Raw genomic sequence first — 27,163 nt, forward strand, 5'->3', positions numbered from 1 at the left:
CCCAGAAAGTGACCATATTTGGAGATAGGATCTTTACAGAGGTAATTAAATTAAAATATGGTCATAAGAGTTGGCTCTAATCTCGTGTAATTGACGTCCTCATAAGAAGGGGAAATTTAAACCCAGACACATACAAAGGGAAGATGACATGATGACACAGAGAGAAGACAGCCGTCTACAAGCCCCTGACAGAGGCCCAGAAGAAAGTGACCCTGACGATACCTTGATCTCAGACTTCCAGCCTCCATAACTGTCAGACAATAAATTTCTGTTGTTTAAGCCACCCAGTCTGTTGTACTTTATCATAGACACAGTCCTAGCAAACTAATACAAGGGGCTTTTAAAAACTCTCTCAGGGTGCCGGCCTGGTGGCGCAAGCGGTTAAGTGCGCGCGCTCCGCTGCGGCGGCCCGGGGTTCGCTGGTTCGGATCCCGGGCGCGCACCAACGCACCGCTTGTCAGGCCATGCTGTGGCGGCGTCCCATATAAAGTAGAGGAAGATGGGCATGGATGTTAGCCCAGGGCCAGTCTTCCTCAGCAAAAAAGAGGAGGCTTGGCATTGGATGTTAGCTCAGGGCTGGTCTTCCTCACAAAAAAAAAAAAAAACTCTCTCAGGGTGCCCAGAGGTCTTTACCACCTGCTTTTGGGTGAAATAGACCTATGACGTGGAGGAGGGAACTTGTGCAACAAATCTAAAAATACATGTGCTACCATTTGCAATGCTTGTACATAGTGTATCTAGGTGGAGCCCCTCTTGGACCATAGAAAACAACTCACTTTTTTTTTTTAACTTGGATTATCATGGTCGACATCACAAATCCCGGAAAATAAAGAGCTCTAGGCAGCTTCTACCCAGGGCAGTAGCTGAACACAGCTTTTTATAAATTCCCTAATGCTTCGCTTATTTTCCCTTCATGTTGTTTTTAGTACAAATGAACAGTAAACAAACAAAGTCAGGAAGCACTTAAATAAACAAGAAACCTGTGTTACAATGATAATTTTCACCATCTCAACAACTGGAACACATAGAGCCAGATTTGGAGATTATCCTGGACTTGAACCTCTGCTTGTGTGTATCCAAGACAGAGTAACTGAGCACAGAGCTGGATATCTATCATAAAAGACACTGATCCTCAAATGCTTTGTTGCTCAGCTCAAAATGAAATTAAAGGAAATGGATATCCTTGGTCATCTGGGAATGTCACACCAATCACAAGGAAACTGCTTGGGAGAAGAGCCTGGTTTGAAGCAAGATCAACAGTTAACTTCAAGTCACCAGATTTTAAACATCTAAACATAATCCCTGTTTAAGAAGATGATTGGATAGAGTGCTATATGGAAGTTAGGTAAGAAAAGCTAAAAGCACCTATACTTTGTAAGGTTATTGTTAATAACCGTAAGCTAAATGAGATCAAACTGATGATCCCGTTTAATCTTCTCAACAACCTGAGGAGGAAAGTACTTTTATTATCCCCATTTTACAGGTGAGAAGACTGAGGCTTAAGGAAGTTAACTAAACTATAGAAGCTCATATAATATTAAGCAGCAGAGCCAGAATTTGAACCAGGGTCTTTCTGGCCAGAAGGTTCATGCGTTTATTGATATACTGACTCCTAATTTCCAAATCAGAACCATTATTTAAAAATTTTAACTGATGTTTAAAATACAGATAGCTCTAAAAGTTATGAAAAATGACCTATTCAAATAGAACTTGGATATTTATCAAGGAATTCTCATAAAAAGGAAACTTCATAGCAGTTTAGCAAAATGGCTTTTAAGAAATTCTAAAATATATGTGAATCGTATGAAATTAAAGGGAAATGGTAGACACGGGAAGAAAAGAAAAGGATGTGGAGTTACCTAAGGTATTTCTCAATAAAGAATTACACCAGTGGTAACTGAATCATAGGCTTAACTTTCAGCACAGAGAAAATGACCAAAGCCAAAGCTTTGAACATTTGCTTCGAAAGTGTGCCATTTATTCCATACCCTCTGTCTCAGAAATTGTGGCACTCACCTCTCTCTGAAAAAAATTCCAAGCATGAGTAAGCCACCGGTATCTAGGTAAGCCATAATTTGTCATTCTGGCTTTCAACGTGACCATGTCTGACCACTGTACTGGAACCTGGAGAAAAAAACAAAAAATCAACAACTGTAACACACAAACACACACATTGAGACATACATACATTCAGATATTCACAAACACAATCACTCATAGATTCAAACACATACACATACTTAGAATGTACTGCAATCAACAAATACTATTTTAAATTTGTATTTATTTGTGGCCTAAATTAAGCTCAGGGTTACTAAATACTTGTTGAACAATCTCTATGTGTAGATTTTCATACTAATGAGGCAGTACTTCATACTAAGCAAAAAAAATGCAAAATCATTTAATGTCACTATCAGGCTCAAGGAAATCACAAAACAGGCTCAAGGAAAATAGTTTATATATGTAAACTATATATATATATACACATCTTAGATACACCTGAAGAGCTCCTGGTAACAAATGCTCTTGCAGAGAAATGCCCTCTGATTTGATGTCATAATGCTATAAAGTTGTTCTTGGAAGTCACTGCAGATTATGGTACTAAAATAAAGGGAGAAGAATTGAGAAGGCAAAGTGTTCAAGTCAAGCCTCACTCTAGAATAAGTCCATAAATACCTTTTCTAAACTGGATTTTGGAGACATGCTAGAATTTTAGAGAGAATAGTTCTCGAATTAAAGTGTTTTTTGTGCTTCTATTCTCCGGTCACCTAGCACCATCTCCCTTAACAGAGTGTTGAGTCATGACAGAGCTTCAGGTACACAACACAACAGATGGCCAGAAATCCTAGCAGCGTATCATGCTGTGTTTTGTCTACACTGCCAAGGGGGGAACTTGAGGCGTACAAACCCTAGTCTCACCACACGTGTGGTATTACCTTTGGAATATGTAATTGGGAGACTGGACAGACATCCACATCCAATCTACGAAGTAATACAGACCAGGCTTAGTTAAGCAAGCTTGACACTAACTCAAGGTTAGAATTATTCTGAAATCTTATTTTAAAAAATAGTAATATCGATAAAAGTAGTTTAAAAATGCCTGACCACAGAAATTCTTCATTTTTTTCCTTTGTTAATATTCTTTTTTGTTACTTGGAAATGCACAATAGAAAACACCTCAACACTTGGACACATAACTTTGTTCTCCAAATAATGAGCTGATTGGGTATGCTTTGTGTTCATATGATTTCAACAAAGTTTAGGGAACTAACTGAAGTTCAAGCTACTCACTACAAATTATTATCTCAAACCCTTTTGAGCATAAAATAAATGGAAGTGAAATTCTCTAGAAATTTATCATCTGAAGCAATATTATTGACAGATTTTTATCTAGAGAAGGAATAAGAAATAGGAGGTGAACATATATAAACAACAAAAATAAAGAAACAGACTGTCGATGTCAACTCTTGATTTGGTTATCAGAATAGTCTTATTTTTACTTTTATTTTCCAAAATAAGTATAAATTGTTTCTCCCTTGTGACCACAATCGATCTGAAACCAAATATGGCAAGAAAGAAAGGAGATCATTGAGGTTCTGGCACAAAATACTGTGATCTGGCAATGAAGAAAAACACACATTTATTGGCTCCTTGCATGGAACAGCTAAGAGCACAAAGCCCATTCTATGCGAAGGCTGAGTTCTGCAAAATTTGGCAGCTAATAAACTTTAATGGCACTTTTCATTCACACTGCTATTAGTGCAAAAGCAATAAAAAAAATTCTGACAAACTTTTTTTTTCTGAAGGACTACTTTCCACATTTCACTTTTAAACAGCCCTTGTTCTATCCTGGTGACTTAATGGGGAGGATTTACACAAGCAAACCAGTGATGTCTGCCCTCTACTGAAACGGCAGTGTGCACCCCTGTAGTACCACTGGGACACTGAGAAGATATTTGCAGTTCCCACCTTAACAGAAATGAAGAAAGTATCTAAACAAGTATAAATTGCTTTCCACTTGCTCAAGTTTCTTAGACTTGTATTAGAATCAAAACATTTCCTTTCAAATACCTTAAATTAATTCATTTTGAACTTGTTATAACCTAGGAGATTTATCAAATGTTAGTATGACATAAGCACTATACAAACCATTTTAAAAATCTACAGAAAGTGAACTCATTTCTAAAAACCTTTTAATTATCAAAAAGAACACAATCAAAAGCTGAGGTGAGAGGATCAAGAATTGATTACACAATTTACTATCTATTGCTTGAACGTCAGGGAGATACATGTATTTTTTTTTTTTTTTTTTTTAAAGATTTTTATTTATTTTATTTTTTCCCCCCAAAGCCCCAGTGGATAGTTGTATGTCGTAGCTGCACATCCTTCTAGTTGCTGTATGCGGGACTCGGCCTCAGGATGAACGGAGAAGTGGTGCCTCGATGCGCACCCGGGATCCGAACCCGGGCCACCAGCATCGCAGCACACGCACTTAACCACCAAGCCACAGGGCCGGCCCGATACATGTATTTTTTTAAAACAGAAAAAATTAAGAGGGACCATCTCTTTACCAGTAAAACACAGAAACTGAGTCCCTGGAACTAATTACTTTTTCACTCCCCTAAGTAAACAAAATTTCTAAGGATGGAGTGAAAATATGATTTTCAAAGACAGTAAGAGAATTTCTATTTGAATGGGAGATTTAGTTTTGAAGAAAGTTCTTAACTTTATATTAAACTGGTTAGAACCTGCCCTGATTTTTCAATAGAGAAAAAAAATAATCATAAAGTCTCTCTTCTTACTGAGAGTTGTCGTACATTGGAAGCATGAGTGCTTTCAGAAGGGTTCAGATGTGTGGCAGTGCCAAAGCATCGTTTACATGGAAATTGGAGTAAGCAGAGTACCCACTAGTCTGAATACCACTTAGTATTCAAAACAGTCTCACGGTACAGCGGCAAATTCACCGCAGAATCTTAAATAACTGCATCATGCCCAAAATGACTTCAATTTTCTTACACAGCTGCCGAAATGCCTCTCTGAAAGAAGCACAAAATCATCTCCCTCTCTTCTGAAGAGCTCTTAAAAATGTTGAAGACTCACCTGGGAACCCTGTCACAAGCGCAAATGCACAGTCCCTGCCCCCTCCCTCTGCCTTTCCTTCTGTTCTGATTTAGTAGATCTGGACTAGAACCCTATAATGCACATTTTTAAGATTCACCCTCAGTGACTCCTGCTGTAGACAGTCCAAGGACTACATGTTGAAAAACATCATCTTCCTGAAACAGAATTACTCCACGACACTTACAGTGGAAAAACCTGGCCTGGCACCAGGAAAACAGCCAGCAGTCACAGACAGGCAAAGGTGCTCGACCTCATCGGTGATAAATGCACCAATTTTCACCAATGAAGTGAGCAAATAATAAATGAGTAATAATGCCCAACGTGAGCAGAGGTGAAGTGCAAGTGGTAAACCAAACATTTGACCAGACTGATCAAATCTAAAGACTGAGAAACTCTTATCCTTATTCATTCCAACATAGCTATAAAAGCTGTTCCAGCAGTCTCAATTGATAAAATGAAAGAGAAAAATGCTGAAGAGCTGTTTTCATGTAGCCAAGTCTCAGACTCTGAGAGTATTTCTAGACTGAGGTAAACACACGGCAACTCTTCAAATACACTTCTTAAAGTGGAAGATGGTTCCACGTGTCGCAAACAGAAGTGTGCTTCCTAGTCCTCAGTGTACAGCTGCAGGGAGCACTTTATAAGGCTGTCTTGTTGATTCTCAAGCTTTCTCAGATCCTGCTGCAAATGCGAAGGTTTCCTATTATATACTGAGAAGTTGGTAAAATTATTTTAAAGAACATACTATTTTTAGTCTATTATATCCACGTTTAAGCAATCTGTGGAATTAAAGACATGTAGTATACTAAATGAAATATTACAAATCATGCTTTGTAATCATGCTTTAGACAGAAAAAAATGTTATTTTTCAGAAGTATTGGAACGATTCATTGTTATCATATAGTATAAACATTCAAATTAATAATCGTGTGCCTAAATTACTCCAAAGTATCTGATTTAAGTGTCTGAACTGGATATTGTTTCAGATTGTGATTACATCCCATTTTGAACTCACCATAATTTCCTGCTCATATGTCCAAACACCACAAGCCAGCTCTACACAGAAAATGACAAGTAAACTTCCAAAGTACTGTAGAAGAACAGAAAATTAAGGCTGTTAGGATAGAATCAAAGTAAAATAGGCGCATCAGAGACAAGCCAAATACTATTCAGTGTTGTTTATCTGATGGACAAGAAAACAGAGGCACATAATCAAGAAGCTCCCTTGGGAGCAGACGGGAAGGATTTCAGCAAATTGAGAGACAGCTGCAGACAGCATTCAATACTCACCTAAGTGGGTCATTTCCATAGTGCTCTATTTATCAAGTACTTTCATAATTAATTCACTCAGGAACCTTGTGAAATGGATAGAACTGCCTCATTTCACAAATGAGAAAATTAATGCAAAAAATAGACAATATGACTTGCTCAAGAATGTTCATGGTAAATTCTAGAGGGTTAGATCATTGTGGCCCTATTCCTTGTGCTATACCTTGACACTTCTCCAGTGGTGGAGGAGACTTCACAGAAGTAAACAGTAAAAATGTGAGAAAGAATGGGCTCTCTGAAAGTTCTCCTCACTAATTCCAGCAGAAAAAAACACCACCACTGCTCTCATGAATCTTCCACTATGTTTATGGTGCCGGCTCAGAGTTGGGGTACCAGGCAGTGATGATTATTGATTATTCCCTTGCACGAGAATGACAGCTCCATTAAGGCAGGAACTTTGTGTTCCTCATTACAAAGTAGGTGCTCAATAAATATTTGTTACATAAAAGAATAAATGGAAACAAAGCAAAGCGATATGATAGTAAGAAACTGGGAGCTGCCTTGGACTGGGTGATCAGGAAAGGCCTCTTTATGAAGGTGACCTTTAAGATGAGTCAGTAATGACAAGGAGAAGGTAACGCTGATAAGACTTGTGGAAAAACAAGCCAGGAAGAGAAAATGTCAAGTGCAAGGCCACCTTTCAGGGTGAGCTAGTTAGTTAAGGACTCAGTGGTAACCAGAGCACAGAAGGGGGTGGGGTGGGTACAGGGAGTGCAAGCAGATGATGTTTGGAGGTGCACAGAGCCAGAGCTTCGTGGGCCATAGAAAGGATTTTGGATTGTATTGTAAGTGTAATCGAAATCCATTAGCAGTGACATGATTGGAAGTACATTATAAAAACATAATTCTGGCTGTTTTATGAAAAATGACCTGTAGGAAAGCAAGTGTATGACCAGGGCAACTACATAAAAGATTGCTGAACTAGGAGTGTAGCAGGGAAAGGGTTAAAATGGACTGATTTACGATTGTGAGCCACGGAGACTTGAACACTGAGTTTCTTCGCTCATAATTTTTGCCAAAAAAGGGGAGGGGGGAATAAAAGATACAGAAAATAGAGCAATTTTCCACTACTTCCGTGATATATCCCTTATGATTTAAAAATATAAATCACTGCTATTAGTTTTGATTTGTTTCTTTCATATAAAAAATAAAGAATACATAGCTGCATAGTCTCTCAGACAATAACATGGCATAAAAATAATAATTGGTTCAAAAGATAAAGTAACATTTTGTTAAAGGGATGCCATTGTACAAGCACTTTTATTTCCAATATATGTAGTACTCCTGGTCAACTTCAGTCTACTCAGATCTCATTTCCAAATGTTGCCTTACTTTAAAGATTTTAGCCTTGAAATGACGATTAGAAGAAATTTTGTGAACACAGGACTCCAAGTCAGTGTTTCTCCAACTCTCTTTAATGCTTTACTTAAGATGATTTCCAGACATGAACAATACTATAGTTTCACCTTATGTTGCAAAGAGACCAAATGTTCAGTAATTATATACTAGGTCAATTTTCTTATCTTTGATAAGACCCTACAAGAGAAGGAGACTCCAGAGAAACGGACTATGGGATACTTTTGCTTTCTCAGATGCCTAACCCAAATTCTTTTCAAAATTGATGTCTGGTTACAATGAAAACCAAAGCAGCCCTGAAAAGGCATACCTTTAAGATAACACATGGGCAGGGACAAGAATTATGTGTGCTGTTGCTAGAAAGAAAATAGCAGATACCCTGACTGCCTTGGGGGTAAACAACCATGTAGATTTCTGGATTGATTTTATATCCTTTTAAACCCCCCTTGAGTCATCTCTCCTGTTTCTTGTCTCCTGGAGTCACTGACCAGTTTAAGACGTCTGTGCTGTACCAGCAGAAAGGCCCCCAGCACAGGGCCAAGGGCAAGTGCCCAGATGTATGCAATACATGCAACACTTGAGTGACTCTGCTAGGCCTGCCGATCCAAACAACAGAGCAATAACTACAGGCATGACATCACCTTTGACTTTTTAAGTGAGCTTTACAATGGGCTAGCAATACCATAACTTAAGCCTGCCCAGGAATGCATATATATAAAGCATATACAGCTAAAACAATCTCTCAATACAAACTCAAAGCTTAGATTACCAATCATGGGAGGGAGGGGGTCCATTTTAGTTGGACACTCTTTTAATTCAGAAAACTCAAAAATGATTTTATGTTTCAGATTTCCAATGGTCTCATTTGATCTAAGTTCTCTCATATAAAACAATTCCTCTGTCTTTATTCCACTTATACTCAGGAGCACAGATTTACTTGAACTTCAGATTGAAAATACAAGTTTCATCAGCATTATAAAACATTCTTAGAACAAATTAAATCTAAAATTTAATTCAAATAAAATTTTTTTTTACAAATGATGCTGTAGTTTATGATCAGTTGTCTTGGCTTTGATGTCATTGTGTGAACCTCACACATCCAGTCTTCTAATTCCAAGGAAAACTTTAAATATCAAATCCATCTTCAATACAAACGTACATTGATCAACCCTGTTTACCCCTACATTTTCTTTTTCAGTGAGCTCTGAGTCCTAGATAAAGTCATCCTCATTTTGATTATTGCGCAGAGAATCAGTCTGCCACTATTTAGTTTAAGGGCTGGATCTGAGTGAGGCATCTGTAAAACATGGTGTTATTCCATAGTTTCAGCAGAACAAAACTAGCAAACAATTAAGCAACAGCTCCCATCGAATTTTTTTATGGTATGAAGTGTACATACATATCACATTTTACTACAAAACTCCCTGTTGTCTTCAACATTACTGGGAACATGTATATACCTTTCCTAATGGTGTCAGCATGTATCTCTCATGCTCTGACTTTCCCAATGCACATGGTTTGATGAGATGGCCTGTACCAATCTAGTTTACAGAGAAACTTGCTCCTCTCTTTTCCGTGAGTGCTGTCCTTTTAGAATGGTGAAAAGAGCTCTGAATTTGGAGTTGGAAGATTGAAGTTCGCACCCAGCTCTGAAACACACTCTCTGATCTTTGGCAAATCATTGAATTGCCCTGGCTTCAGTTTGCTCATCTGTATAATGATGATAAAAATAAAGACCTCTTTACTGTTATTGTCAAGGTTTATTTGATACATGTGAAAGTGGTTTGAAAAACTTTAAATTTTAAGTTTGTACAGCATTATACAAATGCTACTCTGAACTAGTTTGTGAAATACAACCCAACATTGACATGTCCTTTCTTCCTGGGCATAGCCTTCATTACCTGCAACATGCTGCAGTTTCTTCCTCATCATTGTTTTCCAGTATTTCATCTCTGGTTCTTTACCCATTTACTTTTCTCCTTCCCTCTGTGTATCAAAGCTTCCCTCTCTGCTGTACATCAGGCTTCAGAGGCTTCAGCTTTTAAACCAGTTGGCTGCCTCATCCGCAAGTCACAATGCTCACTTAACTGCCAGACCATCGGTTCTGGCTGGCAGGGATCTTGTTCTTAAACAGTATTTTATCCCCAGTTCCTGAACAGTACCTGTCCCACAGCAGGTATTCAATAAATGTCAGTGGAAATAATGATCAGCTTACCAACTAAAGAGGCCAATTTCAGGTTTCCTAGAGATTCTCTGACTAATTTAACACTAAGTTTCTTGTTAACATTTGATTCCCCTTGACTTCTGCTTCCACATTTCTATTTTAAATATTGCCTCTTTGTTTTACCACTGTCTTTTTTGTGGATGATTCTATGATAATCCAGTGTGCCTTTAGACATTTCAGACAATTTACACAGCTAAAGAAAAAGAACAATATGCAGACTCTCCCCATCTTTCTGAGCTACTAACAACTAAACATTTTAAAGAAATGAAGAATGGGAAAGTGTGTGTTTATACAAGGAAATTGGAATGCAATTATTTGCATGACAAACTATTTTATTTGCTTTAAAAATTATTCAGTACAGAGTTCCTTAAAACAGGTAAGTTCCTCTAATGCAATTAAACTAAAATTTGTGTTCTACGAATACATTTTATCCATAAACATATGTTCATGAAAAAACTGCATCAAGTAAGGCAAGTTGGTGATAGGAGACACCCCCAAAATGATGTAATCAATTAGTGATTTTTTTCACCAAATCTCTCAAGCTAAGAATAATTACCTTTCAGTTCAAAAATGAGTGCCCTCACTGGGTTAGACAAAAGAAGATTAGACAAAACATTGTATGTGAAATTGCTTTGTTGACTGCTTTTTTTTAAACTATACAGATGGGAAGAACATGGGCTTTGAATAAAATAGACCAGGCTTGAGATTTTGGCTCCTTTACATACCAGTTGGATGACGTTGGGCAAACCAGTAAGCCTCAGTTTCCTCATCCATAAAATGAGAATGTTAAAATTATCTTGCAGGGTTGTGCTAAGGATTCAATCAGGGAAAGTGCTGTTGCATAGTAAGCGCGACCTAAACGGTAGCCATTATTAACCACACCATAGTATCTATCAGAATGTAAACTCCATGAGGACAAGAAGTGTCATTAAATTTTAAACACTTAACATACTGCCTGGCATAGAGCACGTACTCAATGCATATTTCTTGACTAGATGTAACTAAGATTGGAGGATGACAGTGAGTGAAACTGTTCATCTCCTCCTACAACTATCAGGGTCACTCTCAGTAAAGGACATCTAATCTCACAAGCTATTTGATAAAATCTTTAGTAAAATCCCTGTCCAGTGAGAATATAGCTGGTATTTTTCAAAACATCTTTATTAGGAAACTGAAGCAGGAACGGTGTGGAGGGTGGGGAATCTAACTTCAAAAAATACTGGAATCCATTCGTCTGTTATTTTAGACTAAGATTGGCCACAGAATGGCAAGAATGGCATAGATTTGTAGCCCCTTTGTTCACTGGGCATATTTGAGGGGGAAGAGAAAGGCATGAAATCCCTCCTTCCTATTTAAGCCCTTGGTGACTTGTAGGTAAATGCATCCCTCAACAGAAATAAAAGGGCTCATTCTCTCTATTAAAGGTTATTTCATTTCACTGTATGTGTACAGACAAAATAGTACAAACTCAAGGAGGTCCTTTCTTTTTTTTTGAGGAGGAGGATTGGCCCTGTGCTAACATCTGTTGCCAATCTTCCTCTTTTTCTTTTTTCTCCCCAAAGCCCCAGTACATAGTTGTGTATCGTAGTTGTAGAGTTGTAGCTCTTCTATGTGGGACGCTGCCTCAACATGGCTTGATAAGTGGTGAGTAAGTCCGCACCCAGGATCTGAACTGGCGAACCCCGGGCCGACAAAGCAGAAGGTGCAAACTTAACCACTATGCCACCAGGCCAGCCCCAAGGAGCTCCTTTCTTAAGGAAATGTTTATTTATAAAAATGATCTGGTTCCCCGACACCCCCACCTCCAAGAATTCCCCCTAAAGAAAGCAGATTAAACACATTTGCTTATCCCTTCTCCCTCTTGAAACTTCACTAAAACAACAATAAAGGGATGGTTTAAAAGGCATAAATTAACCTAGAGATAAAGAAAAAGGAAAAGGAGACAAAAGTAAGTATATTTTTGGAAGGTGCAAAGAAAAGAGATGAGTAGCAAATTTCTCAGCAGTCCCCGAAAAGCTGAAGGCTTAACAGTGGTGGGGAAAGCCAGGAACAACCTGACTCACTGCAGAGCCCCCAAAATGCTCAGGTATTGGCAGCCCTGGATACTTCTGGAAGTAGATGAAGGTAAGGCTAAAAATAGGACGACTTGCTGAAAACTTGTTTAGCAAGAAGTCAGAGCACTCGGCTGCCCTTCTCTACACTGTGTAGCTGGGTGACTATCCACTCCCACCAATATAGAAGTTGGGGGGCTCACTCTGTGGAGACAATAAAACAGAGTCTCAGGATTGGGGACACTTCGTACAGTAGACTATAAAGTACAGTACTGGCAACAGAGAATTGAAGTTCAAATTTACATACATACATTGAAAACAAAGTATTAATTCCAAGAAAAACAAAGTACTCTTCCACAAAGAAAAAGTAAACCCAGCATTTACCTGGTCCAGTTGTCAATAGCATTTACATAGTCACGATCATGTAAACACTGATCTAATTGAGATTATGATACAACCCTGTTGATATGAGATAGGAAGCATGCATGGGTGGAGTGGCCTGAGGGTAGGAAAGGGTGCCAGTTCTTCATCTTCCATAAGAAGTCAACGGATAGTACTTAAAACTAAAAACTGAAAGAATGAGAAGAGTCACATAAATATGAGATTTAGAGACGTGGAAGTAAATTCCAAGGGAATCTGTTAAAACAAAATAGAAAGGGGCTGCCTCTTAGGAGTGGAAAATGGTAGGAGTGGAGAACTACTATTTTTCATAATAAACCCTTTAGAATGAAATTAACTCAGTAAATTATGTGTATGAAGCAATCTGATAGAAGTAAAAACAAAATGAAAGCAAACACTAGCCTCCCTGAAGCCTTGATATCAAAGAGAAAAATGTTGATAGCTCAAGGATTTTATATATGTTTTACATGGCAATAGTTATTCAAAAAGGCTGAAAATTCTAAGTAGACTAATTATACTTCTTGGTTATTGGGACTAAAAGGGGTGGGTGGCAACTGAAAACTTTATGCTCAGGCACCGTCATCTTTTTTTTAAATGTTCCTTCAGTAGCTCAAAATAGGAGTGCTATAAAAAATACAAAAAGTGCATACATATAAATATGATTTATAGACCCCACCTACAGGTCTCTTTCACTAGACCGTGTTTGGAAATTTGGATCTCTCCTGCAATATTGCTCATTAAAACCACAGACACAGTCTGCTCAAATCCACAATAGTGCATTTTAGTCACAAAATTATGAAGCTTAGAATTCTATATTATGGGCAATTTCATTCAATGAGGGAGGCCTGGATTTAGTTTATTTTCAGGAGAGATATATATGTGTGTATACATATAACTAAGCATTGTGAGTATATAAAATTAAAAGTATACAAAAAGTATGTAAAAAAATCAAATATACTCATATATGTGTATATGCAAATGTGCATATGTGAGTGAATACACACACAGGTGTGAATGCACAAATCATTTATGGTTCCAGAGATTTACATACATTGTATAACTTACTCCTCAAAAAATATTACAAAAATATCACTGTCTCTATTCTTTAAAAATAGAAAATGGAGCTAGGCACACATCTATGATGGAGATGCAACAGAGGACTAAGTGTTTCTGAGCACACGTTCTGGAGCCAAGCATTCTGGATTCAGATCCCAGCTCTACCGCTTAATTTTTGGGCAAATCACTTAAACTTTCTGTGTCTCAGTGTCTTCATCTGTAAAATGGGGACAACAATAGTGCCAGCCTCATAGTATAGCTGGGAGAATTTAATGAGTCAATACACTTAAAGCACGTGTAATAGTGGCTGGCACACAGTATGTATTGTAGTAGGATGTTGCTAGTGGTGTTAGCAATACTTTCTGATCCATCATCTATAGACCCACAACTTGCGAACACACATGAACACAAGAACATGTACACACAAGTATATACAAAACCTTTCTTGTCTTTGAACTAAGGAGGAATGATCTAAAACCCCTATGTTCCCATCTTTGACCTTTTCCAGCAGAAAAAAAGAAGACTGCCAATAATATCAAAATTTTAAGGATGGTAAAAAATTCCTTTTTCCTTTCACCTAATATGGTTAGTTAAAGGCATAAATACTTCTTTAATTGCTATGTCAAAATCCTGGACAAATTATATCAACAATTCCATGTTCTCTTTTGTGTTTTGAACTTATATTAAGTCAGCCAGATCACCTGCTTTTAAAACAGTAAAATTAATTTTTGTTCTTATTCACATTTTACAAATTTTATAATGAAGTGCAGTGCCATATAGCCAATGAGTCCTTAACAGTTCATTAAATTGAACTTTTAGAAAAGCACTAATAAATGAAAGTGATTTATTGTTTTTACATCTTTACGTCTTTACTGTTAATCACTGATATTAATAAAATTTCTAAGAAAGTAATAGTTGCTTTTGTAGAAAATATTTCAAATAATTTTCACTTTTGGGAAAATAAATTTATTTTTAAAGTTTCATTTCTAACTTTTATCAATGCAATAAAAACAAAAAAACAATCTGCCATAACACAGCCAGTCAATTTATTGAGTGCTTACATTTATTGAGAATATTAAGATTTATAAGCAGTTGAGAAATAGAGGAAAAGACAAGAGCACTTTTATAGAAAATATATTCTATTAATATAAAACTTATCCTCATTCTATCCAGCTTTATAGAGAAAAGACTCTGAGATAGATACTATCAAAAGGAAACAAAAAATTCTATATCCAACCTACCACAAATAGACAAAGTAGTTATTTTCTAACCTGTTTTTCTACATAAATGCCAACCGGAAAAGAATTTTTACATTAAAACAAAATTGTAATGTCTTCCTTGAACACTTTTACATAAGTTTCTCAGTGCAAGCAAGCAGATAATCAACCTAGCATTACAGAACCTCCTTAGTAAGAATATATTTTACTGAGAGAAAAGTAAAAATTATAAACACTGTAAAAGTTATTTTAACCTGCTACTCTCTTACTTTATAACTAAAAACTCAGATCGTTTTTTCATAAGCAACACTCAACATAATTTGAAACCATAAAAGTCAGATTTGCGTATCTTGGAAAATTAATACAACCTGAGACTCACCTTCCCCCAAATAAAAACTATTTCAAAATATAACCTACTTTACTGGACATTTTAATATTTTAAAAACATGGTTCCTTTTGACTCCTATCTACATGCTACGTAACCCACACTTCTAATAAACAAAAAGTTTGATTAAAGGCCTGTGTTCACTAAATGATAAATGATAAACTCCAGTCTCTACCCTGTCAAATACGAAACTCTGCAAGTTTTCAGTGCTAAGTATCTCTATGTCAGTTGTTTATTTTTCCTTTCCCAGTGATTGGAGGTTTAAAAATATTATATTACTTATAGTTAGTAAATAAGAGAATTCCAGTGCCAAATATTTGTACAAGATAATGGAACAGCTGACATTCTGTTAAGAATCCACTGGGGCTAAACTGCTAAACTACTAACAGTCCAAGAGCACTTGCTGCTGAAAACACACAACCACAGAAAGCCTCTGTTGTAACCTGGTCTCAAAACGATGTCATAGCAGACCCAGGCTTGGTACTTTCTGAAGGCCAATTATTCACCACGTTCTATGTCTGTCTACAAATTTTTCAAAGACAAGGCAACATTAAATATCCTTTCTTTTAAGAATCATAAAAGAAATGAGTTCAGTCTAATTTAGAAAAAGCTAGAACTATAAACCAGTCTTTGAAGAAACAAAGTCTTGTAACTTCTGAGCCCGTGCAGAAATCCAAGCTAAAGTAAGAAAGTATTGGTATGCTGTGGTCCTTTGTTCATGCTTATATTTGAATACATATAGCAGAATATTTCTAAGAATGTATCTTAATTTACTCCCCTTTTCAATTCTATTTACACTGGTAATTGCTGAGCTAATTTCTTTATCAAAGATGTTGGTGAAGTTCAAATTAGTAAGTGTTTGCTTCACATGCTATTCCAACTATTAGACAGAATTTTGTTACACCAGGATCTGGGAATTAGTCAAGGGCTACGAGTTCCCAGGGTCAATGATCTATCTCACGAGAGGTAAAGCATTAAGGGTGAGGCAATAAAGTAGCTGGACATGCTAGACAGGTCACCACGTATATAGTTTCTGTTGTTTTGTAAGCTAGGTCAGCTAAAGTCTGCATGCTCAGCCACAGCTCAAAAGATTTACAAGGTGTTACTGGTCTCTGAAGAGGCTCTCTCTACATATCATTGGGCCATTCCTCAGAATTCGAGACACGAGCCCCCATCACCAGAATCTGGACAGGAAAGTATAAATAGGAAGGAGTCTTAGAAATATCCCAAGGAACACAGGCAAAGTAACACTGGACTCACTTCTGATCCAGATTGAGCCTCTCACTCAGACCCAACCAAATGTGGCCAGATCACTCCCAAACACAAGCGGAGCATGAGTTCATTATGGCAGGCACCTTTATGACAACACCTTTTATAAGACAAGTTAGGAAATGGAAAATTTTTAAAGGTGATGTTTTATTAGGTAGAAAGGGAACTCATGCTTTAATATCTGCCAACAACTTTTGATCAATCTATGTCTGTGAAAGTTTCTTCTTCTAAATCACATTCTTTTAATTGTTTTACCTTTATTTTCAGACAAGATATACACTTTAACTTATTTTTATATATTCTCCAGAATAACCACAAACCTATTTGTTAAGAGTATTAAAGGACAATGTTTCCTTTAAATTTTACAAATCCATTTATACAAATATTTATTACAAGTGGAGAGGTTTGTTCTTTTTTCCTTTATTTGATAAATATGTTCAAACAAAAACACTTTCTTCCTAAACCAAAAATATATTTTCTTCCTTAAAAAAACAAAGTATAAGAACACAATCCCCAATTTACAGTCATGCTTAATGTTCAGGGAAAGAAAACCATGTGTGAATAATGATAAAATCATTCAATTTTCACCAAAGTTGCCCAAACATCAGTAATTCAGTCTAACTGGTAGAAGGAACATCTTGAATTAAATAGCATGAATTATAAAAGGATTTTAAATAAATGCACTTTTGTTACAACAAATATTTGAGCTATAACAATGTTGAAAAGTAGAAATCGTTGAAGACCTGCTTTTATAGACAGATCAATGATGGTTTGAAAGGAGCATATCCATTATCTGTAGGTAAATGCTTCTAACATGCTTGAAGTTTGTTCTCAAACAAGTTAAGCAGTTCTACAACAATCCTCTGATACTCCTCAATTGTTTATGGAACTTTTTTCCCCTGGAGGCTGGAAAATGACTGCAACATTCCAACGAACTGCTGGTCTAACCATTGCACAAGAGTCCTTGATGCTGGCTTGTCTCCCTAAGGGCATCCTAGCACTGGTATAACAAAAACTATAATTTTGCTATTAAACCTGAACTAAACATATCCAGAATAACAGAATTTTGTTTATAATGTACATCTGGAAAAAGATTCTAAAACATTCGATAGACTTCCCCTCCTGAATACATTTATTCCTTCATCAGTAAAGGCACATCGTTAGAATAAAAGTATGTCTTCCATTCTCTCTTCTACCATGAAAAAGATTCCCTAAATGTGAAGCGCCCCTAGCCCAGAGTGGCAAGACCAGGTAGCTATTTTCTCCCAGGTAAAGGAGCAAGCAAGCTCCGGAAGCAAGCAAGAAGAAACACTGCTACCAGGGTTATGCAGTACAAGATAGGTCAGATCACATCACTTTTCAGCTCATAAAACTTCAAAATGCAGAGTACGTAGGCATGATATTCAAAACTGTCCATAATTTGGCCCCAGGTCACACAGCCAACTCTCAGCCATGCATGTCTGGCACACATCTACCCTGTGAATGACACAGACCCTTCTCCAACACACCATGAGCTTCCGAGTCTTATCATAATTGCTCCCTCCATAGCCTTTCAATTCCTCAAAAATGCCTTGTTCCCCCAGCAAGGCCCGTGGGTAAACCATTGCTGACCCCTGCCCAGGATTCACCAACCATTCACACTTTGCGTCAGATCTCAGCTCAAACCCTTCCTCATGTCCCTTTATGAAATATTCTCAGTAGAACAAGGCTATTGTTCCTGAGAGTTCTTTTAAAGTATCTTTAACAACACAAAGAAAGAACTTCTAGAATTAAAATGTTTTAATTATAAAAGGCAAACCTCTCATGGCTTCATTAAAAGTTATTAGTCCATGCCTTCAACTCAGCTGTGCAAACCCTGCACAGAACTTGAAACTTGAAAATATCTTAAACGCTTGTTTCATAGAAGAGACACTGAAAAAATTCATGTTTTTACTTAACTAGAAACAATTCTTACATTGGCAAATATCATCTAATAAAATTCCTATCTTCTTGAAGACAATGTTTTTAAAATATCTTCATAGTTGTAATCATTTTGAGGAAATGTGTAGTTTCTAAGTTTTAAAACTAAAATAATGGTAATCTAAAGGAAATTCAGGAATAATCACTTATTTTCAAATAATTCAAATGTATTGCTTAACAGGAATACTAAGTGATACTACAGTTTTTATATATTTTAAATAAAATTTAAATTAGTGTTTCTGTCATCTGAGCTGAGAAGATTCATCTTAACCTGAGCACATAATCAGGGCCTATTATCACCCTTTATCTGAAAAAGGGAAAAGATATATGAATGACGATTCTGAAAAAGTAAGTTTTTTAAATTTATGAAATTTCATGAAAAAAGCTTAACTTTAATTCATAAGCTATTATTTAGTCATCAATTTCATTAGACACTGCAAATAAAGTAAATATTAAACATCATTTTTCTAAAAAGTTTATCTGAAAGCAATTTTCCTCATTGGCTTATATGACTTAATTCTGTCATCATTTACATGTGTTATTTGCCCTCTCATTTTAACTTTCTGTACCTTGAGGGACACTGTTTCCTGTGTCATCTAGACAGCTATATGATTTTTTTAATTGCTTTTAATTTTTTATCATGTAGTATTTTATATAAACAAAATCACACGCACACACATAGGATAAGGTAGATAGAATAATAAAATAAACAGCCTCCTCTCCACCATCCATCTTAAGAAACAGAACATTACCAATTAGACAGCTATATGATTTTAAATGAATGTCTACCGTTTTATGCTCGCTAAAGGAAGTCAACAGACCAACAATGTGGAAGCAGACGAGAAAGCAAAAACACTGCACAATTGCTGAATTTGCCTCAAGGTAGCATTTGTTGTAACTGGTGACCAGTATTCACAGCTGGAACAAGCCTTTCTAAGCATATGCTGCCAGAGAAATACCTGGCTTTGAACTCTGCACAAAGGACATTCACCAAATCAATGGATATAGATTTATATGGCTTATATTTAACCAAAGTTATCTCAAATGTATATATTAAGAAACAGTATACAACAAAGCTTAAAATGCTTACTGTGACAGAGTACACCTCAATTATGCAAAGGACAGAAATACAGATACTTGAACCATGCATACTTCAAACTCTGAAGTAAGCAAAAAGTCCAATGAGCATTCAAAATCCTGTCTCAAAGACCCAACACTAAGGCCACGAATATCACACAATTGTCCTGATCCTTGGTCTCCAACATAACATTTACTTTTAAAGACATCTGCTCACTTGCTTTTCTGGAGAATAATTAGAGGCAGTCACACCAACATCACTTAAGAAAGAGAAGTGGTTCTGAAACTCTGTCCTGGGCTCTTGTGCAAAACTAGATGTACAAACGGAGCCTCTGGATCCAGAATGCCTAAATCATTTTCAGTTTCCTCTGCTTCAGATTTTTGTGAGTCTAACAACTAAATTTAAAAACTATAGCTTTTAAAAAATCCTAGTTAACATGTCAAAAGAAAATGTGTGTATGAAGGGGAATGTTTCTATTATAAGAAAAAATGCATAAATGCTGAATAATAAATCATTTCCTGATGTCAAGCAATACAAACATTACCATCATGTGCAATCCTTTATCCATAATTCTATCTCAGCAAGGTCTACTGAATTCAGCTGCCTTTCTCCAATCCCCAAAGTCTTAACTGAGACTCAATCCATGGCCTCTGAAGACTATAGTGTAACCATTAACTGGGCTTCCCAGTGCCACGAGCCCTAAACGTTCTCATTTCATCCCACACTGGAAACATCCATTGGCTCTCGATAACCCAAAGGATAACATCAGACTTGGCTACAAAGACTTGCACAATTGGAATACTTCATACTCTTCTCACTGTCCACCGACACCATAGCCACACGAATTTCTGTTTTGCCTAAATTGCCACGTTCCTTCACTCCTCCATGTCTTTGCACACATCCTTCATGTTGCTCTAAAGCCCTTCCCTCCCCTTCTGCACCAAACTCTTACCTTTTCAATATCTAGCTCAAAGAAAGACTCCCTATGAAGCCTGCCAGAAGTCTCCAATTGCTCCTTATTCTGTGTTCCACAGAAATTTATTTATAACTTTAATACTGCACTTTGCTTTGTTATTTTCTTTTCATTCTCCCTGTCATCGTTGTATCTCAAGTGTCTATCACAGACTGGGTACTCGATATATGCTTAAGGAGGGAAAAAGGAAAGAAAAGGAGAAAGGGAAGGAAGAAGAGAAAAGGTTTGATTCTCAGACAGGATAAGAGAACTATGGCAGAATTTTTAGAGTTCCCTTTATAATAAGGATATTAAAAGATTACATTTTTAAAAGCTAAATGACTACTGAATGCCTTGGAATTATAAATGAAGTGCATTTAGGGGCCGGCCCCCGTGGCTTAGCGGTTAAATGTGCGCGCTCCGATGCTGGCGGCCCGGGTTCCGATCCCGGGGGCACACCAACGCACCGCTTCTCCAGCCATGCTGAGGCCGCGTCCCACATACAGCAACTAGAAGGATGTGCAGCTATGACATACAACTATCTACTGGGGCTTTGGGGAGAAAAAGGAGGAGGATTGGCAATAGATGTCAGCTCAGAGCCGGTCTTCCTCAGCAAAACGAGGAGGATTAGCATGGGTGTGTTAGCTCAGGGCTGATCTTCCTCACAAAAAAATAAAATAAAAATAAATTAAGTGCATTTAAGTTTTACAGAAATAATGCCAGTAATTAATTAAATGCACTATAATAGAGGTGTGGTGGAATGAAACAGGGGCTTTGAGCATAGACTGTATTTGAATGCTAATGACAGCAACTAGCAGCTGCATATCTTTGGGCACCCTACTTTTCCTCGTCTGTAAATAAGTCTAACTGCATAAAGTCGCTGTAAGTATTTTCTGGGAAAACAGAGTAAAATACGGGGCAGATACTGAACATGCGTCAATGACACGATGGACCTTGATTTAGAAATCAAGGCTAGGCTATCAACCAAAATTATAAACAGAAAATAATAAAGATATTTAACTTAATAGTTTAATTTTAACTTAATGGCTTCTGTCTAGCTATATAAACTTTATAAATACTTAAAGAAGGCCTTAAAGAGAGTCTGTAGAAAAGTAATTCCTATTTAAAGATATTCTAGTTTTGCATTATGATTTTAAACAAAAAAACTAAGGATGGTTAATTCCTTCACGGCCATTAAAAATTTACTTGCTTTCCATTATGAGAATCACTTCAAATCTGGTTTAATCACCGTATATTTTAAGAAAGCTTTAAAAGTGTTTCTGCACAATCACAAGCCATATGCAAATTCTCTTGAATAATAAAATTGGAAAAAAAAAGAAAACTTCCCTTTTAAACACAAGGCTCTGGTCTTAAACATGTGAAAGGCATCCAACTTAATTTCTGACCAGCACTTGAGTAGCTGTGGTTTGCTGGCAGTTGAGCACATATTAGCATCACACTCTGACAAATGACGATCTCCTGATGGCGACATTCAGCTGTTGTCGATATTGTAAACATGTCTGTTCAATCTGTTTACGTTCCCCCTGAGCTGGCACTGCTTTCCTAATGCCTATGTTAATAGCAAGGTAGAATTGCAATAACAAATGAATTTCATTTAGTCTACAGCTAAAAGCCTTGGGAAATGCCCATGTAAGGCTTAAAACCAATTTCCAATTAGCTTCAATGTCTCTTTTAAAGAGAGAAGGAATTTCTGCTACTGAAATTACTTTGAAAGTGACCACATATTCAAGTTCGTTTTCCTAGACATTTTTGGCTTGTTTTCCCAATATAATTAGAACTTTATTGTTCTTGATCTCCTCATATAAATATATACAAGTTTCTGTTCTGTGACAGTTTCACATTTATTAAGAACAAATCTAGTTAGAGTAGGGTTGCCAGGTTCAGCAGATAGAAGAAATACAGAATGCTCATTTAAATTTGAGTTTCAGATAAACAATGTATATAATGTTTTAGTACATGCATATCCTAAATACTGCATGGGACATACTTACACTAAAATATTATTCATTGTTTATCTGAAATCCAAATTTAATTACATGTCTTGTATTTGGGAACCTTAAATTAGGATGTTTTAAAAACTTGCATCTATAATTCAATAGAAGGGTCAAATTCATGACCAAGGTTCACCAGAGATGTTTTCCTGTGGGTGGCCTCTTAGCCTGCAGAGTTGTTTTTTTTAGGGGGGTGGAGAGGGTAGAAGTGCAGGTCCGTTATAAAGACCTGTTCTGAGCGGTGGGGGTGGGTGCAAGGGCAGGTTGGTTATAAAGACCTGTTCTGAGGCTTTCTCACTTTTTCTTAATCTCTCTGATGAATAATGGCATTTTGACTTTTGCTTGAGCAGCACCATACACCAGTTAACAGCTCGTTTTTTAGTAACCATTCAAGAGATATGGCAGCTCTAAGATACTGGTTTTCTTTAAAAAAATCTTCTTTCTGCTAATCTGGTTTACACATCTTAAAAGTGAAACAAGGCTTTGAATCCAGGGAAATGGAGAAGTTAGACTGAATGCATTGAGCTTGTTTAAATATTTACATCCATAACATAAGTAAGGAACTTCCTAAAAGAAATTTTTTAATTAGGATAAAAAGCTAAAGGACACAAAGGAAGAAACCATGAGATTTGCCTTACAAATATTTGCCAAAGACCTAACATCACGTCACATTTTGCATTATTCCCACTCCCGCTGCTCCTTAACAAGCCATTCCCTTGTAGTCTAAACCTATCTAACAGCCAGGCTCCTCCTTTAAACTCTCACTATCCTTTATCTGATGTGCTGGCCACTACCACTCACACTGTTCTAATTTCCTGCCCATTATTCACTTTAATAAAATTGACTAAAGCAACAGACAAGGTGAATATTATCAGGTTGCTTGTTGGCTGGTAGTTTGGGCTGGTTATAAATATGGGAAATTTATAATAAGGAGAAATTCATTGGACTTCAATGGTTGAGAAGCGTCTATTAGAGACCTCAGTAAAGGCCCAAGGAGAATGGGCTTGGCAGTAGAAAATGCTGAGGTCTGAATTAAAGCTCTACTCATTATTGTTGAGTCACCTCGGACATATTACTGAACCTCTCTCAACCTCATTTATAATTGTCTATCTCAGATGATTGTTGTCAGGTTTAAAATGAAAGATCACAGGGAAAATGTTTTATACAATGTGAGATACATTTATAAGCATTTAGGAAAAGGCAGTAATTATAGAGTAAAAGAGTGAAGTTGTTACAAACATGTTGTTGGAACTGGACTGCCATGGTCTGAATACCAGATTCTCCATTTACTAGCTATGCAAACTTAAGCAAATCATTTAGCCAATCTGTGCCTCATTTCCTCATCTACATTGTGGGAATAATAATGGTATCTATCTCATTAGAATTGTGGAGAGAACAAAATTAATTAATTCATGTAAAACTCTTCATTAAAAAATTCATGTACATCTCTACAGCATAAGCACCTGAGAAATGTTAACTACTCTGATTATCATCATCTTTGTCATTATTATGATTTCAGGAGGCAGGATGTCAGACAAGTCTTAATGGGCTGGTAGTATTGAAACAAAAGTACTAAGAAGAAAGTCCCAGCTACAGGGACAGCAAGAATAAGAAGAACAGAGAAGAACAGAGCAAGAAAAGTTTGTCCAAGGGTCAAAAAATACAGTTTGACCAGAGAATGATGAAGTAGGTAAGAAAGCTAAAAGTGGCAGATGAAGCCTTGATTATAGAAGAGCTTGGTGCAAGACTGAGGCATCTCTAAATACTTCATTACCCAACCAGGAGTCTTTCAAGTTTTCGGAACAGAGAAGTAAAGTGATCGTCATTGCATTATACTAACCTGGCAGTATTGGTTTTGGATAAATTAGAAGGAGACAACAAAGGCAGGAAGTTTAGTTAGGGAGCTCTGCACCATTTCAGCAAGAAGTCAGGAGAGCCTGAACCTGGGCATTCCAAATAAGAGTCGAAAAGAGAGGACAGGCTCCTGAGATTGTAGAACCAGAACTTACAGGACTTGGCAACTGTTGAAAGGAAAAGGCCATGGAAAGGAAGCCAGAGAAGAAACTGCCTGAGAAGCAGATCAGATACAGATTGGTTATGAGTGACCAGTAATTGGAAATTGAGACCACAGATCATTCTTTAGCAAGGGAAAAAGCTGTGCTGGGTCTAAACAGAGTAAGGCCTAGAAACTTGCCAGGAGCAGAGAGGCTCATGAGAATGGGAAATGAACTGCAACAGGCAGTCAATGGGAAGGAGCAACCAAGAGGGACACACTGAACAGCAGTGCACCAAAAGCTGCTTTGTGAAAAAGACGGCATCCTACAAGCATAGGGGGCGGGGGGCGGGAATAAAGCTGTATCAACCTACGCTTATCATCCTCCTAGAGGAGGGGCTGACCCCTTAGGGCTGAGTTTGGAGCTCCTCCTTTCTGACCTCAGAGCACCCAGTGTAAACCCTATTAGAGGTCTTATCAGGGAGTAATGGAATCATCTGTCTATCACACACTGGTCTGATGGCAAAAACCGGTAGTGCCTATGTCCTCAATGAGTATTTGAAGAATGAGTGAATGACCAAATTAGTGACCCTTAGAATCTCAGTCCTCCATGTCACCTTTGCATCACAAGGCTCTTTCTAGCCTCACAAACTAGCATCTCATGTACAAGTCTCTATGATTCATCCCGCCTCTAGAGACCAAATTACTTTGTTCTGTGTCAACTTGCTTTACTAGCATTCAAAGAGCCTAATGGAATGCATAAATGGTTTGCAAAATGGGTTCCTAAAAGTCTTTGAGGTTCCATGAAATATGCTATTCCACACCGCCCCATCCCACAGTCCAGGGATCATCCAGAGTCATACAAGTTGGGGGGATGGGGAAGAACGGCAGTCATACTTAAATTGGTTGTGTAAATGGGACATCACTGTAAGACTGTGGTTTTAGAAAAGGATTCTGAGATTTCTTTAAGTTTAAAATACCTTATCCATTCTTTAAACTATAGGTTTCATATAAAGTAAATTCTTCAGTTTATGTTTAAATTATTGTCCAAATATCTTAAATTGCAAAATAAGCATCCAATTCCTTCCACCATTCTCCTTCTCACTGTATACCAAAGTGGAGAGAAGACAACGTGCATGTTCCCCTTCTCTGAGTGTGGTTTATTTTCTGTTTTCCAATCATGGACCTAACAAGTTATCTTCCAAGAAGCCAAGTAATACATTAACACAGGTTGTTCCTGTGAAATTCAAAGCTTTAGTTCAGCTTCGCCCTAAGATTCTGTTTTAATTGGCTTGGGATGGGAGCCAGTCAAGCACTGGTGTGCAGAAGCCAGCTCCTGAGAGCCAATCAGTGTTCATCTCTCCCCAACTCTGCATCCAGTGATACCACGTTGGTAGCCTGAAATCGACCGTGCTGGGAGTATTTACCTCACAGAAATCTTCAAATGCTACAAACCAGGGCTTTCTTGTGCGCAGATATCCAGCATATCAGCACACCGTTAAAAATTTTTTTTGAGTTCCCTACAAGAAATTAATGCACAGCTAGCATTGAGAACCACTGCAAAGAAAGGAATATACTCAATGAATTAATTTTTTAGGAATCTGATATGTCTGCAATTACATGTTAGCAGCCTCACTAGCTGGTGTCACTAACATGCAACATTTTGTACACTCAGTGTGCTCCAAAAAAATCTATACATAAGCTGTATTTTTAATTGACTCAAATTTTTAAGGTTAAAAGTGAGCTTGCTAATTTTTTAATTAAAAGTCTAATCATACATTTTGTAATCATAGAATTTGAGTGCTGAAGGGAATTTAAGAAGTAATCTACAACTGTTTCAGAATTTAAAAAAAAAAACACTAAGTTACAGAAACTGAGACTTACTTATATCCACTAACCTATGTAAAGGTACTGCCAGGATTGTATTGTGTGTCTGTTACCTCACCAACTGAATTTCCACATGGTGGGTTTGTTTAAAAAAAGAAGAGAGAGAAAGAGAGTTCTATTATGACTTAGTTCCTGTCCTGAGGGTCCTGTTTGAGTAGTAATAAAGTCCATGACACCAGAACTCCTACTTTGAAATGAAAATGTCAACACATAGCCTAAGTGAAATAATTAAATAGTGTACATATTTCCCCACCTCATAGTTTGAGTACAGCAAATACTTGTATTGAAATCATCTCTCATGGAAAGAACGCTTCCCTTCTCACAGGATGTTGAACAATTACCACAGATTAGAGTACTGCTTTCACAGTTCCCTAAGCACGTAATCTTGTGCACTGATGAAAAAATAATACATTACTGGTTGGTCGTTTTAACCATAATAAAGAGAAGATATAAACACTGTACCCATGCAAGAAGCAACAGATTTCTTTTCACTGTTCCGCAGTATCCTAACATCCCCACAATGATAAGGAAACAGCAAACAGCGATCATGACCGGATGAACCACAGGAAAGTAAGTCAAGATGACAGCCTCCTCTACCCTGAAAGAAAAACAATAATGTCATATTATAAATAAAATATAATCAAAATGTACCCAAGACATAGTAAGACACAAGTGTGATTTGTGTAACAATCCTTTAAATCATCATGCCTCAAAGCTGATGACTATATTGCTATTTTCAAAATCACTGTGCTATCACCAATTTGCTTGCTTGTTTTATTTTGTTTAGTTTTTTATACAAGTGGTAGCATTCCTACATCAACCCATTTAAAACACATTATAAGAGAGGGGTTCTCAATAAGAAGTCAATCTACTAT

At 37.1% G+C, this 27,163-nt stretch overlaps 1 protein-coding gene across 3 annotated transcripts in view; it reads right to left on the reverse strand.

The window, feature by feature from the left end:
* Positions 1-27,163, reverse strand: part of TSPAN12 (tetraspanin 12) — a 64,398-nt gene that overhangs the window by 22,146 nt on the left and 15,089 nt on the right. For all 3 annotated transcript variants that reach the window (XM_004418764.3, XM_087430079.1, XM_087430072.1), the window contains exons 4-6: positions 26,751-26,886; positions 6,137-6,211; positions 2,017-2,124 (exon numbers count right to left, since the gene is read on the reverse strand). In XM_004418764.3, coding sequence (XP_004418821.1) covers positions 2,017-2,124; positions 6,137-6,211; positions 26,751-26,886 — 319 coding nt within the window. The remainder of the gene's footprint in view (positions 1-2,016; positions 2,125-6,136; positions 6,212-26,750; positions 26,887-27,163) is intronic.

The sequence above is a fragment of the Ceratotherium simum genome, chromosome 1 (genome assembly GCF_057802395.1).
Source record: "Ceratotherium simum simum isolate JZ-2026a chromosome 1, ASM5780239v1, whole genome shotgun sequence".
Taxonomy (NCBI): Eukaryota; Metazoa; Chordata; class Mammalia; order Perissodactyla; family Rhinocerotidae; genus Ceratotherium; species Ceratotherium simum.